This window comes from Lynx rufus, unplaced genomic scaffold (assembly GCF_022079265.1).
Source record: "Lynx rufus isolate CCGP_SWC_20201006 ecotype Redwood Valley unplaced genomic scaffold, mLynRuf1.p SCAF_8, whole genome shotgun sequence".
Taxonomy (NCBI): domain Eukaryota; kingdom Metazoa; phylum Chordata; class Mammalia; order Carnivora; family Felidae; genus Lynx; species Lynx rufus.
This window is the reverse complement of record NW_025814896.1, coordinates 124,596,866-124,614,877: the sequence shown is the minus strand read 5'-3', so window position 1 is coordinate 124,614,877 and position 18,012 is coordinate 124,596,866. Positions and strand designations below refer to the sequence as shown.

General features: G+C 40.9%; 1 protein-coding gene across 1 annotated transcript in view; it reads right to left on the bottom strand.

Annotated features, from left to right (window-relative positions):
* Positions 1-888: 888 nt before the first annotated feature.
* APOB (apolipoprotein B) overlaps positions 889-18,012 on the bottom strand; it is a 38,633-nt gene continuing 21,509 nt past the window's right edge. The window contains exons 21-29 of the mRNA XM_047067570.1: positions 16,174-16,384; positions 15,443-15,618; positions 15,153-15,340; positions 14,526-14,671; positions 12,171-12,544; positions 4,469-11,665; positions 3,963-4,077; positions 3,678-3,861; positions 889-2,517 (exon numbers count right to left, since the gene is read on the bottom strand). Of these exons, the coding sequence (XP_046923526.1) occupies positions 889-2,517; positions 3,678-3,861; positions 3,963-4,077; positions 4,469-11,665; positions 12,171-12,544; positions 14,526-14,671; positions 15,153-15,340; positions 15,443-15,618; positions 16,174-16,384 (10,220 nt within the window). The remainder of the gene's footprint in view (positions 2,518-3,677; positions 3,862-3,962; positions 4,078-4,468; positions 11,666-12,170; positions 12,545-14,525; positions 14,672-15,152; positions 15,341-15,442; positions 15,619-16,173; positions 16,385-18,012) is intronic.

The window sequence follows — 18,012 nt, the reverse complement described above, 5'->3', positions numbered from 1 at the left end:
ATCCTTGGGTTTTGATTATACTTTGGATTGTTAGATATTAAATGTGGAGAAATGAGGAAATTCAAGAACATAAATGTATGCTTGATCCCAGAAATGTTAGGAGTACATATCCCCATGCCCCCCTTTCCACACTTACTTTCTGTGCCTTGAATGGATCCTGGCTAAGCTTCAGGGAGACGTCTGAGGTCCCTATTATCATGAAGCCCTGGGGGCCAGGACTTCCTAGTCATCCTTTCTCAATTTCTGGCAGGCTAAGTGAAATAAAAAGCCTGTTGGTTGATCTCAGCCTAGCAGAGAGCCTTGCCTGGAAGAGCAGACTGTGGGTGAGGAAGACTGTGCGGCACATGAAGACAAATGAGATGCTTCTTGGGATCAAATTATGTGAAAGCTTTTGCAAATAGTTTTTCCTTTTCAGTTGGCAAATACAATTCCTGATATCAGTTACCTTTTTATTTTTTAGGTGGCAAAATATTTCTCTCCTCAAATTCTCCCTTCCCCTATTACTCTAAACTCAGTATGTATTCTTTGACAGGTTTTGAAATGCCAGACATTTGCTATCTTTCAATATGATTGAGCCAAATTGAGTGCTATGATACACAATAAAGAATTCATTTATTTCTTTTCCCTCCCCCAAGTTTAGTAAAACAACTCAGATACTGATTTTCTTTAACTTGCAAAAAAAAGTTATTTCCCAGAGTTCAGAGACCTTTAGCGATCTGACGCCAGCTTCAATGCAGACCCAGTTCATGTGTGCTTCTGCTTATAGTCAGCTGCTTGCCACGAGGCTGGCTCACTGTATAGTTATATTAATACATACAGTTTGAGTTTTCCCCCTACTATATTAAAGTTTAATAGGAATGGAAGAATAAATGAGAATTGCATAAGAAATTAAAAGGTGATAGTAAATTCTCCTGGAGAAACCTTTATGGAGGGTATCATGTTATTGACTGTGGCCGATTGTAGCTCTTTCAGTAATTCAGTGATATATCTCAGAAACATGTGGTATGTTTGAGTGGACAGGTCAATCAATCTTTTGGACTCAGTAATGAATTTTTCATAGTAATCAGAGAGCTGGTCTGAAAAATCCTGTAGTTTATATCTGAACTGCTGGTGGTAATCAGAAATGATTTCCTTCATTGCAGTGGCCTGGCTTTTAATTATTTCCTGAGCACTGGTAGAAAGCTCTGCAATCTTCTCTTTCCCTTTTCCATCTGCATCAGTAAGGATGCTAAGGTATTCCTGGATATCTTTCTGCAAAAACTGCTCAACTTGATTTGAGAGTTGGGAAATCAAACCAGCAGTACTGATAGTGTATTTGGAATGGAAGTCCATAAGGACATCCACTAGGTTCTTGATCAAGCTGATGATCTTTTCTTCAAGTTCATAATACCTTGATGTCCAGCTGACCACAGTTGGATCAACATATTCTTTGTGAAGATCCTTTATGAGCTGATGGAGCTGTTGTAACTGTTGAGAAGCTTCCTGGAGTTGGTTTTGGACAAGTTCATTAAACTTGTCAAAGTTAATTTTCAGGAATGTAAAAGCAGTTGGAATATATTTTTTGAAGATTCTATTGATCACGTGTTGAATATCATTAATGAGATAAGTAAATTTCTTTCCCTTTAAGCGTTGAATTTCTTCTTCTATCTCTTGGAAAGCTCTTTCTAAATATCTCTGAAGATGACTTAGCATCTCTGTAGTCTTGATAGACTGAAGGTTATTAAGTGCATCCTGGATCTTTTGTGATAAAGATTTCAACAGGTTCCCAAACTCCAAGACAACATCTCTTAGTTTATAGCTCTCTGAATTAAAAGGAAATTTAATCTCTACATCCTTGATTAGCTCAGATTTCTCCATCAGGTCTTGGAAATAGGAAAACAGTATTTCTAACCCACTATGGATTTTTGAATATACCTGTGACAGCACCTGCCCTACTTCCCTCATGACCATAGTGAAGAGTTCATCTCTAGAGTATGTCCCGGCTTTTCCTGGGAGCTGGAATCTGGTGAACTTTAGGAAGTCAATCAATGAGTCAACATGATGACTGACTTTGTCTTTGTATCCCTGAGTAACTCCCATTAATCTGTCAAACACCTTATTCTGAAGTCCCTGGAAATCAGCTTGGCCCTCCTGAGCCAACAGTTCATGGTACAGATCCTGGGCCTTGTCCTTCCACTGCTGGTAGGTTCTAGTGGTGGCCCTGGCTACCCTCTGGAGCCCCATATCTACCTCATCAGTCTGCCTCATGGTGCTTTGATAGGCCCACTCAGCACTGTTCTGCAGACTTCTTCTCAATTTTAAAGAAGCATCTCTCAGATTGAGTCCTGTGTACTCCTGGTGATACTTGTTGGCATAGTCATAAAGGACCCCGGTGGCCTTGGGCACATTGTCTTTGAGAGAGCTTAGTAGTTCAGACACTGCCTCTTCTTCCCAGCTGACTTTGATCTGACTTTTATCATCAGATTCCTGGTACCTCCACTCAGTTTTGAATATGTTGAGTTTTTTATCCAGAGAGGACTAAAACCAGAAAAAAAAAGGATGATAAGAAGATGTTTTCAATTATCCTGATTACATAATATACTATAGTGAAACTTCATTAGCAGTTAAAAGTAAAGATCAGAGGATCTTTCATATTCTGAAGGGGGTTTATCTTTAATACGTCAGTTCATGTGTTTGTCTTATGGTTAAACAAGTTCACTGCTGTTAATTCCTCTTTATCATATGCCTCAAAAAGAATAAAATTATGAATGGCATTTACAGAGTAACACTTAACATTAAGGCTTTCTTAGAGCTGAGGATTATAAAAGGAGGAGGAGGGCGGGGAGGAAAAGGAGGAAAAGGGAAAGGAGGAGGAGGGGAAGGGGGAAGAGGAGGAAAAAGTGGAGAAAGAGACAAGAGAAGTAGAAAAAAGGAAAAATCCCAGAGCTCATCTAGCAGAGCCCTAGAATACCAGTATCAGGAGCCATTCATTCTCCAAACTTATGACAAACTTTAGCAGTAGAACCTGATTGCTTCTTCTTTACTAATAGCATCTTTGATTTGGCCCAGCAGAGCTTGTAGAGTATATCAGAGAAATTTGGCATATCTCAACTAACACTTCTATTGTGGGGAAGAATTCTGAAGCCTCAAATACTTTGGAAACCACTATTTGAAAAATGTATTCAGCACATGGCAGACTTTGCTCATGATTTAGGTGATGAGACATAACCTCATCTTTCTTTTTTTTTTAATTTAATGTTTATTTATTTTTGAGAGAGACACACACACAATGCGAGCAGGAGAGGGGCAGAGAGAGAGGAAGACACAGAATCTGAAGTAGGCTTCAGGCCTGCTGTCAGCACAGAGCCTGATGCGAGGCTCAAACTCACTAACCACAAGATCGTGACTTAAGCCAAAGTTGGATGCTTAACTGACAGAGCCATCCAGGTGCTCCATAACCTCATCTTTATAAGTTTGCCGAAAACTAATAAAATAATTGTGGAAATAGGATTGTGTGTGCATCTAATTATAATCAATAAAATCATTGTAATACATTCTGGAGAATAGTTTCTCAGAGAAAAATTTGAACCTGCTCATTGCTTGGTTTCATCTACTTTGGGAAAGCCTGGAGAGGCTTTCTGATCTGCCCAAATTCTCTACTCACTCTTGGGGTGAGTAATCCATTAGATGGGACTCACCTGAGGGCGGTAGTACAAGTTCCATTTTAAGGTATTGTTATTGCCTTCCAAGTCCAAGGCCACAGTGCCTATGGCTGGGGAGGACACTGAGGAGGAGAGGCTATTCTTATTTAGTTGGTAGTGCAGATGGACATCAGTGAATGTTGGGCTGGTGATGTCAAGACGAATGTCTTCTTTCCAGTCCCTGAAAGGAGAAAAGCAGATGCGCCATCATGAAAGGGGTATGGACATGGAAAAAATCAGAATGATTTGAAAAGGCACGAGATTTCCACAAAAGTTCCATACCAAAGTCCTCGATATTTGTTATCTTCTTTATATTCCGCACTGATGTCATGGTGTGCGAATGTTCCCTTTGTCCTATAGAATAACACACCATCTTCAATTTTGTGTGTTCCCACAACTGTAGAGGAGAGATGTTATATTTCGTTAGATTAGTAACCACAGGACATAAGTATTTTCATTGTAAAAGCCAGGAGAATTCTATCTTAACTATATGCTTTACATATTTGAAACATGCAGCCCACATTTAAGAAAAAAATAGAAGGAGATATTATTGGTCCTAAAAAATCATCATAGAAAAAAATATACTTTCTTTGAATCTATTCCCCTTGAATGCCAGTAGGTTTTCTACAGGGTGGTTTTTACGTGTGGAGTATGTATCTTTCTCTCTTTTTAAAATTTTGCTATGGAGAATAATTGTGCTTCTAGTCATATACAATATGTTCTTATTTATTCACAACTCTCATTGCAAATATATAGCATCTAGAAGAGGAGTCAGGACATTTTCTTACCATTTAGATCATATTCCAGGAACTGAATGGTTGAACTGCACGTGGAATTCAGGAATGTTTCAACGTATTCTACTTTGTTTTTCAAACCAGTGCTCCAAGTAGCATTATACAGGGGAGAGGCCACTCCAAAATGTGCAGTCAGTGCTCCAAAGGAGGGTATGAAAATTCCAGCAGGTACAGAGAACTTGATGGAAGGAATCTCAATAGTCTGCTCAGGCATGGTAATAGCTGGCAACTCAAAGTCTGCAATCTTGCTGGCCACCTCATTTAGATACTCAACAGCACTGCCAACTGAAATACTTTTTGGAAGGGTGAATTGGGACACAGTTAACTGAGATGCAGGTATAGTTATTTCAAAAAAGGGAACTGAGGCATCTTCTGGTTCAGAATATTTTGTTAACACATCAACTTTGGGGAATTTCACTTTGGGTAGTGTTGGTATACTGAGGGCAAATGGCAAAGTGCTTAGCTTCTTGTAGATTTTTATTTCACTGAAATCAAATGTGTAGGATGGAAACTGAAGATCAGTAAATGGGACTTGGAATGTAGGTATGACAAGACCCGAACTTAGGCCATTTAATTTCAGTCTGGGAACAATGAATTTATCAGCCAATTCTTGCACAGGGACAGAGAAATGATAGCCATTGGGGTTTTTGGTGTACACGAGAGAAGTCGAAGCATGAAGATACTGTTTTCTATCAATGCTGGTGGTTACATCTAGCTTTAGGAGGTCCCATAAGCTCTTGTCATAAACTGGTAGGGCAATGTCTTTGAGGAACCACAGAGACACTTTTAAGGAACTTGCAATGTCAAGGCGTGCTTCTTCTTGGTCATTGGAAAGCTGTACATTGTTCTGGAAAAACCCAGAATGAACCTGGACCTCACTTTTCCAGCTGACCTTCTGATGCTCAGAGTTAGCATTCAGGGACACATCCTGGCCAAGGTAATTGATATCAAGGAGGGAATTGGGCTGACTTGCACGGACCTGAACAAGGGCTGACATTTTCCATGGGGAGAGTTCCAGGGTGGCTTTGCTTGTATGCTCTCCAGATGTTAAAAAGAAGCCCTCTAGCTGTAAATGGTTTTTCGTATTGTGTTCCCAGATGGCATAGATGCGTCGGATAGTGGCTTCTCCAGCAAAATTTTCTTTTACTTCAAGGTTCCAGATACCATCGACTTTGGAAGCCCCTTGCAGCTTCACTAAAGACCTAGTACTCTTGGAATTCAAATAAGTGCTGGCCTCACTGGCAATAGTTCCTGAATATTCCCGTGAAAGGACTGAACCCTTGATATCTCCTTTGGTAGATGACTCAACAGAAAAGTAAGAGGTAAGGCTTTCTAAAATGAACTTGTGGTCAACTGCCCCAGTAGCAGTAGAGTAAAGTTTGGGAGAATTGAAATCATATGTTAACTCAATGGATGAAGACATAGTAGGCTTTGACTTGGTATTTCCATTAAGTTCTTGTTTGAAATTCATTTTCAAAATGGGAATTTGGACTTTTGCAGATGTTGTCACTGATGCTTCCATGCTTTTCTTGGTCAGACTAATAGTACTGTCATGATTGCCTTCCATGAATTTATTACTCAGAGACAAAGCTGTGGCTAGCTTTAAGCCTCTTTTCCTTGTCAAACTTGAGGTGCCCTCTAATTTGTACTCCAGTGTGTCAGTGACGGAAGAAGAGGAAGTAACAAAATGAGCAACAATATCTGACTGGTTATAAAGTCCAGCATTGGCATTCAGTGTGATGACACTTGACTTAAAGGAAAAGTCATAGGTAATATTGCCCATGGCTGGAATTAAAATATTGTTTGGGGTACTCACTGCCTGGAAATCTTTTACATAAAAAGGGATTGGGATGGAATGCTTGTCTTTGTTTTTCTTATACTGAGCCTTTACACTTAAATCAAACGATTGCTTTGTTGTCTTCAAGAATTCCTTCAAGCCGGTTTTTTCCCATAAGGAGAAATCTTTCACCTGAGGAGTTGTGAGCACTGTGTAAGGTAGAGTCATTTCAGGAATTGTTAGAGGAATGTTCAGAAAATCCAGATTGGCTTCTCCATTTATTCCTACGTGGGCCTCAATGCTGTTCTCATTGTTTCCAGCAGAGAAGTTTTGATGGTACTTATACTGATTGAACCTGGCACTTGCTTGCCAGCTTGCTTGCTGGGCACTAGGACTCAAAAACAGTGCATAATTATTCAGGAAGTCTACCTTCCCTATCAATTTTAATGGAAAACTAACTTTCAAATTCCCTTCATTGTTTGTGGATGCAGTAATCTCAAATGGCTGTGCTGTAAAGAAAAGAGAATTTTTCAAAGTTCCAATAACTTTTCCATTTAAATGAGCGTCATGGTTACCAGTTATCTCTGCCTTCCTTTCTCCAAGCAATGCTGTGCCTTTAGCAGCTAGAACACTGCGGCCCACATACTGGGATTCAACCTGTGACTGGATTTCAAATTTAGAAAAGTCAAGGAAGCCAGATTCATAAACCAAGTTTTGGCTTAGTCTTAGATGCTTGCTACTGATCTTATTAGACAATCCAAAGGATGTGATGGGTCCTTCCACAGTAAAGCTAACTTGTGATTCATGTGCTCCTTCATCTGAGAATGTCTGGTGGGCCCATTTCCATGACCCTATTCCAGAAGAAGTCCATGCTACATGTCCAGCTTCCAACAGGGTTTTGATTTCATTACGCAGCTCAGCCTGGCTGGAGAAGTCCAATTTGGGGATGTTCAATTTGTGGAAGTACTTTGTGTTGCTGTCCAAAGTAAGCTGATTGTTTATCCTGACAAGCACACCATTACTAAATTCCAGCATATTTTTTTCTGTGTGTAAACCCGCCACTGTATTTGATTTTCCCTCAACAGCATTTCCAAAAAACAGCACTTCACTCTCATGCTCTGTTTTTATGTACTTGCTGGAGAACCTCATGGATTGCTTCATAATCAGTGGATTAATATTAGAGTCTGAAAGCTGTCCATTGGCTTGAAAATCAAAATTGAGAACTTCTAATTTGGACTCTCCTTTGGCAGTGATGGAAGCTGCGATCTCCGCCTTGTTCCCTGAAGTAGTTGCATTCTGAATGTTGGCATTTGCATCTAATATGAAAAGGGGAGATTGGATTTTCAAAATGCCATGCAGCTTGCCAAAAGAAGGGACTTCAACTGTGTGTGACAGGTGGGGAAGCTGAAATTCTGGTATGTGAAGGTCAGGAATTTGATAATTTTTTAAATCAAGATTTGGGATTATGAATTCTGGAATTGCAATTTCTGGAAAATAGAAGTCTGGCACAGTGATTCCAGCAAGAATGGTGTCCAACCCCTTCAGGTCTCTCAGGTATATTTCCGGAACTGGCCACTGCAGCTCACTGGACAGCATTTGGTCAATGGTTCTGATGATCTTAACTTTTATTTCTACCAAGTCAATGGTAAAAGAAGGAACATGGAATGTATTAAGGACAGTAAACTCTGGTGTGGCAAACCTGGATGGGATTTTTATATCTTTCAAACTTTTGAAGTTGATCTGAACTGATGGAATCTTCAAATCTGTCAGGGGGACTATGATGTCAGGAGTCTGATATGTAGCTTCCTGAAGAGCACGGAGACTGACTTCAAAGGCAGGGATGGTCCCAAAGATGGTCTGGATTTCAGGAATAGTGAACCCTCGTTCTACCAATGCTTTCAGGTTTCCAGCCCAATCTTGGAGAGAATACTGTTCTGCAAAGTCAGTAAGGTTCTTAGCAGCGAGACTCCACCAATCAGAAATATAAGTGACAAGTGTACTGTAAACCTGGCCAACCAGGGACAGGTATCGCTGAACTTCCTGCCGAATGTCCATTTGATACACTCTGTCTCGTATATCTTCCAGAGTCTCTTGGAATTTGGCTTTCATGGAAGTTAAAAATACTGCACTTAAAGCCTCCTGTAACCAATCAAAGAATAAGGTTATTTGGATGTCCTTTGTGTTTTCCAAATGGACTGAGACCATGGCCTTGATGTCCTCCACAAACAGTGTTAGTGCTATAGCTTTCTCTGAAAGTGCCAGGGCCTGGATTTCACCATTGATTCTCTGAGTCACTTCGCGGATTTTGTTATTGGTTTCATCTACAAACTGGTGATAATCAAATGACCTTAATTTCTTTATCAACATGTCAAGGAATCTGTTTACTTCTTCAATGATTTTTTTAAAAGACAGTGCTTTAAGTTGCTTGATAGCATCATCAATAAGCCTAACCAATTTCTGAAAGTGATCTTTTATGTTAACTTGTTGTAAGACATTACTTAGCTTCTCAACAGTCTCCTTCAACTGATATTTATGGGCCAACTGTACTGATGTATCCATTAAAACCTGGATGTGTTGGTCTATTTTATACATCTTAATTAACTTATGGACCTTGGCTCCAAAAGCACTGATTTTGTCAACTACTACAAAATCTTCCATGAGATGGATAACATAGTATTTGATGTGCTCAATAATTTCTTTTACTCTTTGAAATGGAATTGTAGTTCTCAACTTATGTAAAAGAACTCTAACATCCATAGCCTCAACTTGTTGTTTTAACTGTTCAGCAAGGTGCCGCATGTCTACATTCTGAATCTGTGTCTTGAGCTGTTGCAATTTTTCTTGCATCTGGATTCTGATTTGATACCTAGTATCCGCATTTTGAATCCAAGATGCAGGACTACTTCCAATTCTGTTAAAATCAATCTTTTCAATAAACAAATATACATCATGGATTGTTTTTACTAAATTTTCATGGATATGGTAATGTTCATCAAGAGTTTTTAATTTTTCAATGATTTGATCAATAATCTCAGCAATAGCTGTTTTAAAATCATGTAAATCATAATTATCTTTAATATACTGATCAAATTGTATCACATATGTTTGTAGTTGAGATAGTTTTTCATTGAGGTTGATTTTGGTATTGTTCAATGCAATTTGTAGATCATTTTCTGTCATTCTGTAATTTTTTGTGAAAGCACTTAGTTTTTCCTTGGCACTCGCAACTTGACTCTCCCAGTTGAATGCATTCAGATAATCATTAACTTGCTGTGGGAGTTTGTCCAAGGCTTCTCTGTATTTCGTCATAAATTGATCAATATTGATGGCTTTCAATTCTCTCTGTATGGTTTCCAGTGCCATTATAATGACCATTCGTTTCTTCTCAAAATATTCTGGCAAGATTTTAAAGAATGGGAGGTTGATGGTGTGAACATCTTGATTCTTATCATATTTTACAAAAGCAACAACAGTGAATTCCTGAGGCTGGTCAGTAGCATCCCTCATCCCTAAAGCATCGATTATGTTGGTGGGTTCACTGAGGAAAAACGGCACTTGAATTGAGAAGTCTAGCATGGCAAAGTCAGCCAGGGCTTGTCCTCTAAGCTCCACACCAACTTTGTCTTTCATATTGTAAGCATCGAAGTCCTGGCTGTATTCATTTTTGTTCAGCTGGGTCTTGAGTTTCCAGGTGGCTGTCTGCTCAGCCGGAGTGAGCAGGGCACTGACTTTGTGATCAAGAGAAGCACTGATGCTGCTCTTCAATGGAAGATGGTGATTTGTGGATCCTTTGTAATCATGAGAGACAGTAAGGGCCAGAGGTTCTGCTTTCAACAGGAATTTGCTATACAGCTGACCAGTATGCTCTCCCCAGAAACTCAGTTTTCCATTGCCATTTGTATGTGCGTCGATGGTCATTGTAAATGGCGCCATTGCAGAGTGAAAAACGTTGCTGAAATGGAGTGAGTCAGAATTGTAGTTTGTGCTGATGTCAATGGCTGAAGCCAGCCCAGCGATGTTTGTGTTGAGCCGATGGCTGAACTCTGTACCCTGCACCTTAGCTACGGTGTCTGTCTTATAACTTGTGGATAAGTCAGCATAAGAAATGGTGTAGATGTGTTTTATTTCATTATTTTGGTAGACTCCTTTTATGTTCCCACCCACATTCAGCTTCAGGGGCTCTAGTCGTAATTTCCCACTGTTGGTTAGATCGAGAGCGCTGAATTTCAGGTCATTGTTTAAAGTAGTTACAAGAGAATAGGGCTGTAGCTGTAAGTTAAAATTTTGCTTATAAAACTTGTCAGAGCTATAAATGTTGTCAAGTTTTGAAGAGAAGTCCAGTGACAACCCTGCGATGTTCAGGTTGTTTGTGTGGTCAAGCTTCATTTCAGCATAAGAGCCCATCATGTCATTTGAAAGCTTAAGTCCCTCCTGGCTGATTTTGAAGTTAAAGATATTTTTGCTGTCAAGACCCAAAAACATGGCCTGATAAACACTTCCCAAGGACACCTCTGTGAGGGCAGCTTTTCCATCTAGGCTGAATTTTGCATTGTGTTCCCTGAAGCGGCCATTTGTTGTTAGTCTCACAGATGCTCCAGAGGGGCCAAGTGCCGCATTCAGCTCATTCTCCAGCACCAGTGGACTATACCTCAAGTTACTCGTTGCACTGGTAGACATTCCATCTCGGGTAATCCTTAGTGTTGCTTTGTGAACACCACTATTACTTTTGTCAGTGCCCAAAATATCAGCATTTAATTCAAGGCCATGGGAATTGAGTGTTCCAGAAAGTAGGGTGAAGAATCTCAATGACTTGTAATCAGCCTGATACTCAGAACGTAGCAATGCATTTTGCCCAGAGAAGGTGAGATCTATTTTGTTAGAAGTGGCAAAGTCCTCGTACTTCCCATCTGTGTCAGATTTCATAGTCAGCTCATAGTTCTCATATTTTAGGGAAGCAGTATTTTTAATGATGCCACCTTGCAGATTCGAGGTGGAGGTTAAGGAGACAATTCCATCCTCATATCTTCCTGTTATCTGGTTGGTGCCCTGGAGGTAGGAGGAGTTAAAGCTCAGGTTGGACTCTCCACTTAACTGGCCAGTGGTAGAATCCTTCTGATAAGATAGATCATATGTGCCTTTGGCATGGAATGAAGAGACTCTGAGCTGCCCATCGATCTTGACTTCCTTGACATACAAATGATGTTTCCTTTTTGAGTCCACATGTACTGAAGCAGACATCTGAGGACCCCAGGCACTAGAAGCATAAAATGTTAGCAAGCTTTTTGAGACTGGATTGTTTCTAATTTTTTCTGTGTGGCTGAATACCATCTTTGAATCCAGAAATTTGTGGTGTAGAGACCCATCATATGACAATGTGAATGTATTCTTGTGGTCAAATGTTGTTTCTCCAGATCCTGACATAAAAATTAAAACACATTAGTTACATTAAGTAATAAAATTTCCAGAGCAATTTCTATGTTCAGAGTCTTTCAATAATAAAGTCCCCCTCCCCCCAACCAAAATAAATAAACTTCCACTGATCTGGGTTAGTTGTACAAGTCTCCTCCATTGATAACACAAGCATAAAATCTGAAAGCAAGAGACTTCCCTGACCACCGCAGATCTTGTTGGGTTCCCTTATCAAGGGCTTCTCTGTGCCTTATACTTATCCACTATACCCTATCATGGCACCTCCTACATTGAATTTTCATTGCCAGGTTAGCTATCTGCTTTCTCTGTTACTGCCCTAGTAGGATACTTGGTACATATTATATGCTTAATAAATACTTCTATTAGATGAATGAATAAATAGGCTCCCAAGTAGCAAGGAAAACATCTGTAAAAAAGCCCAAGTCTTTTCCTTCCCAGAGGAGGCTATCCTGCCAGAGCCTGTGATGAATTAGCCCGACCACGGCTCACCTTGCACACTGTAGGAAAGCAAGTCAACCACAGAGTCAGCCTTCATGTAGTACTGAGTCTGAAGCCTCAAATGGTTGGTGCTGGTGTTGCCGCCAGTGTAGGAGGCGGACCAGTTGTACAAATTGCTGTAGATACTCGTAGAGAGGTCTAGAACACCCAAGAGAGGTACTCGCAGTTGATACGACTTGGGAATGGTAAAAGTGGGGACTTGGAATTCCTGAGACTGCAGGTAGAATTCCACCGACTTGAAGTTGATGGCTGGTGTCTGAATAGCCTCTAACATCTTTAGATCTTTGGAGGATTTGCCACCAAAAGGCAAAGGAATCTCGATTTTCACACTATTCTTGTTCAATGTGTATTTGACCCGGCCATCACTGAAATGAACAATAAGGACAATGTCTGCAACAGTCAGGCATCAAGAATTCCAAGTTCTCTGCCATCTGACCTTCCAAGCAATGGTGCATGTGCCCCATTCCCAATCCCATACCGTACTTTTCTTCCTGCTACTCCCTGTGCCCAGAATCGTGCCTTTTACCTCTCTGCTCATCAAACACTCAAATCCATTCAAAATCCTTCCAAGAGTCAGTCCTTTACATCAGTCTCAAAGAACATGCCACAATTCTGCCTACATAGCTAGTACGTATTTGTTCATTTGTCAGTGTCTACATGGTGTCTTCTGGGAGGAAGGATGATACCTTAACTGGTTTTTATCTTCTCACTGCACCTCTTCTAGTATCTTACACACATGTGACGCTTGATACTTCATATTTGCTAAACTGAAATGAGGCAGCTGGATATGTGGAAGGTGCAGGTATGGAAAGCAGTGATAGGGGGTTACAGTTTTAGCTTCCACTGAGTGGTGATGACACATCTGTGTTTTTGACTCCCTGAGTCACAGGGATGTTATCTGTGTCGTGAGGCTAACAGTACCCTTTCTGCTGACCTCACAGAGCTGGCACAAGATACCTAAAAGCACTTTGTAATATTCTCAATACTATGCTTCTACATATGTATATGTACTATGTATTATGCATATGCATATGTACTCTGCTCCTGGACTATTATAAGTTATCGTAAAGGACAAGAGCAGAATTTAAATGTTGTAAGCAATGAACTGTTGATAGCATGACTCCAACAGGGACTAGCACTGCCTATCTGGGACCCCAATCCTCAGTGGGAGGATGCTTAATAAGCCTTGTCCATTTCTAAGGTCACACGGGCCTATCTTCTGTACAGCACAAAGAAGACTGTTGGTCAGAAATACTAGCAGTGAAAGAAGAGAGTCCTGGGTCGTCTGAAGCTGACAATTTTTCCTCTTATCTTTAGTAGACTTTGGTAGACTTCAGCTGTTTTACACTTACTTGGCCTATTTAATTTTGCTGCTCAGCCATAGACTATGGAAAGGCCCACGTGACACAGATCACTTCTTACCTTTTTTTTTCATTTTTAAAGTGTTTTTATTTATTTTGAGAGAGAGAGAGAGAGAGAGAGAGAGAGAGAGAGAGAGAACAAGCAGGAGGGCCAGAGAGAGAGGGAGAGAGAGAGAATCCCAAGCAGGTTCTGCACTGACAGCATGGAGCCTGATACGGGGCTCAAACTCATGAACCATAAGATAATGACCTGAGCTAAAACCAAGAGTTGGATGCTTAACTAACTGAGCCACCCAGGCACCCCCAGATCACTTGTTTTCTTAACCCTGAGGATCATACAGAGAATAGTCAATCTAGAAAAGACTACAGTGTTTTTAGCTCCTGCTCTTTTTTTTTTTTTTCTGTCATGAAATAAAGCAAAGCACCCCACGTATTTTTGGAAATAGAGAAGTGGACAAAGCAGTTTGGAACTGACTTCCCCACAAGGATGGGGCCATATTGCGAAAGTGAATATCCCCTCGGGACACTGCCTTCCTGCAATGCTCCAGGGCTGTTCTGACCCTCAAGAGCTCCACAGCCATCCTGAAGTCAGCAATTTCTCTAGCCACTCTCAAATCCCCACAACCAACTATGAGCATATCTTGATCTGGAACAAAGGGAGTTCACTTACAACGGAGGAAAATTAGATGGCTTTCAAATCCAGGTTGCAGCGAATAAAACCTCTTTGGGTGAATATACCAGAACCCCCCAGTTACTTCCTTAGGTTCTTTCCGATTGGATTGGTGTTCACATTCAGATCCCATGTTCAATAATGCAAAAATGCCACAGTGCTTATGCTACAGTTATTAATCTCCTTAAGATGCTTAAATTATTTCCCTTAAAAATGTAAATTTATAAACAGTCTAAGTTACGCTAAGTGAAATCTTTCATTTACTTTTCATGGTTCAAGAAATTTTTTTTTTTTTTTTTTTTTTTTTTTTTTTACCTTTTCAAGAAGAGGTTTTCTGGGATGTGGAAGTTTGGCAATCCCATTTTCTGGAGGTACAATTCTTTTAGGCCACTGAGGTGATCTTGCAAGTTCTGGGCATAAGGAAGACTCCCAGATGCCTTCTGAAGCCATGTATTTGTTGCCTATGAAACAATAGAAGTTTTTAGAGCAATGGGTATGGGTGGATGGGCCTCCAAGTACAATTAACATTAGGTGATAATCCATATTTGACACATCAATCATTAAGCAGGATGATGCACTGAAGGTGAAAAGCAAATCACAGAAAATTGTGAATTTTGGCTGTTAGTCATTGATCTCTTCCTGTATTTTATAAAAAGAATATATAACATAGTCAAACTCCTAGCCAGGGTCCTAAAGCTTCCTTTGATATTATACGCATAGTAAACTCTTCTGCCTAGTACTATTCATTAGGGATTTATCACACACAGCCTGGTGTAACTGGGTAACTAAACACCCGTGAGTGTTTCTTCGCTCCTCAGGAATTCTCTGGGGTAGGAAGCATACCTTATCCATCTCTGGATACCCTCTTTCACCTAACTCAGGGTTGAGTATGTAATTAGTCCTTATAACCATGTATTTATTGACTGACTGATTTGTACTTACAACTATTAATTTGGAACCCATGTGCCGGAAAGTCATGTCTGTTTGAGGAACTCTGTGATCCAAGAGACTATTGGCATACATATGCAAGCTTTTAGGATAATCAGAGAGATCCAGGGGGAAGTTAGAAGCTGCTTTTTTGGTATCCACGTTGGTGCCTGTGTTCCATTCAAATTCAATCTTCTCTTCATCTGAAAATGCACGTATGAAACAGTTGTCAGTGGTACTAGGTCAGCCCCTAACCCATGTCCAGGTGCTCTCTGGAAGTACCCATGGGGAGAGGAAGGACATACCATAACGCCATGCCAGCTTCTTGGAAATTGTTGAGCCATAAGCTGTAGCAGACGAGTCCATTTGGAAAAATAGTTTTGTGGGAGACCACTGGGTGAGGATTTCACTTCTGGCTTCTGCTTGCAGACGGGGTATGGAAATAACACCTTTGATTTTGCCTTCTTCATTTCTGTCGTAGCTATTGGGAAAAAAAATCATTTGATGTCAATGACTACCCATGCCAAAGAGACACACGGGATCAAACAGAAGAACCATTGGTGGTGATAAAAAGGAGATACATGAATGCCCCGCCCCCCCAAATAAACTCATTAACTTCTGAGGCCAACTTCAGCACAAATTCAGGACTTTCCAGGAAGGTATGGGGGAAAGACAAGGTTTTCAAAACCTGTGTGAATCCTGCTGTACCATTTACTAGCTCTGTTGCTTTGGCCATATTATTTAACTCCTCTGCGCACCATTTTCTTATCTATTAAACAGGGAAACTCAGACCTATGTTGCAGTTTATTATGAGAACTGAGATAATTCCTTTAGCACAGTGTCTGATGAATAGTAAATGCCCAATGAATGGTAGGAAGATCCAACTGGACATTGTACAGAGGGTCAGAATGCTGAGGGCTCTATCTGCCCCTTGGAGCACAGACTGGGGACACCCCAGGTTTGGTCAGTTTTAAAGCTCAAAAGGAAGAAAGGAAAGAACCAAGACTTCAAATCAGGTCACCCTGAGCCTTCATACCTTATGTGGCCGGTAAGAGTGACCTCAGTGATTTTCTTGTTCTGGATGTCCAAAGTGAGCTTGTAAGACTTTTTTTCCATAGCAGATTCATCACGAACTCTGAGGACTGTCCCAAGGTCAACATCAAAGTCTGGAATTTGGATTTCACTAGACAAAGTCATACTCTGCCGGTTATATTTGAACATCATAGTAGCCTCAGACTGCTTCACACCTGAAAGGGTGTACAAGAGAATCAAGACATGTGCATTCAGAAGCTATGTTTAGGAAGGAAGGGGAGGAAGAGGCAGAGAAACGCTAAGCATTCAGTGTGCTTCAATGAGGACACAGTTCAGGATTTTACGGGTGTTCGTGCATTTGTTCAGTCTGCAAATATTTATTGATTGCCTGTCATGTGCTTGGCACTGCCCTTGGCACTGGGGAGACCTTGCCCTCATGGAGCTTACATTCTGGTGGGGGGGTGTCCAGACAGTCAGGAAGCACATTATTTATGGCAGATGGTGATATGTGGCAATAAGGTGATATGTGGGCAGAGACCAGGATGAAGAGAAGGGCTGAGCTATGCCATGTTCTGGACGGACCTGGAATGCAAAGGCCCTGCCTGACATGGGAGACACTTGGTGTGGTCAGAGAACAACAAAGGCTCGAGTCCTTCTGAGTCAGCAGACATGACATCTCTGTGTGACCCTCCACCTGTGTCTTCCTGGCTCCTTGCCACCCCTGCCCCGCCTTCCCCTCTCCCAGACTTCTTCCTTTGTCACGAGATTCCTAGGTTTTCTTTCACTCCCAGGTGTGTTCTTTTTACATTTCTGTAACATTGTTACATGACATGTTTTTCAGCATGCACCCCCCTCCTGTGGGTTTTGTTTTCCTCACTTGATTTTGTGACATACCATTTCTACATTACAAAATCTTCCAAAGCGAACATTTAAGTTCGCCCCATCCCCTAAGACCTGCTCCTCCACCAGCCTTTTCTATCTCAGTAAATGGCAACCCCATTCTTCAGTTGCTTAGGCCAAAAAACTCAAGAGTCATCCCAACTCAATTTTTTCTCTTACAGTCAATACCACATCAGCAAATCCTGAGAAGCCTGATCTTCACAATATGCCCAGAATCCAACTAGTTCTTAGATCTCCTCTGCCACTGCTCTAATCCAACATCTCTGGCCTGGATTATTGCCAGAACCTAAATACTAGTTTCTCTGTCCCTGTCCCCCTAAAGTCTTTCCTCAATATAAACATAAATCAATTCATGCAAACTCTCTAGTGGCTTTGTATTTCACTCAGAGTAAAAGCCAATGTCCTTACCATGGCCTACAAGACCATCCCTGCCCTACCTCCCCCTTTCTCTGTGACCTCATCTTCTACCATTTTCCTCCCTGATCTCTCTGCTTCAGTCATACCAGCTTCCTTCCTTTTCCTCAAACATGGCAGCCACAACCTGCCTCAGGGCCTTTGCACTGGCTAACCCCCAGCCTGTAACACTCTTTCCATATGGCTTATCCCCTTACTTCCTTCAAGTCTCTTTTTTATTCTCTTTCACCAGTGCTACTTTCCCTTGTCATTTCAAATGGCACCGTCTTCCCCCATCCTTCTTCCTCCCTGTCACTCCCAGACATTCCCTACACCCTTTTATGCTCTATTTTTTTCTATAGCACCCATATGGCATTCTGAACATTTACTTGTTTGGCTTCTTGCCGTAAACTGCATGAGGACAGAGACTTTATCACCGCTGTTTATTGTTCCAGCCTCAGCTTGTAGACAAGCCTGACACTTTTCAGGCATCAGTAAATATTTGTTAACTACGTTAAAATTAAATAAGTTGTCCTTGTGAGTCTTGGAC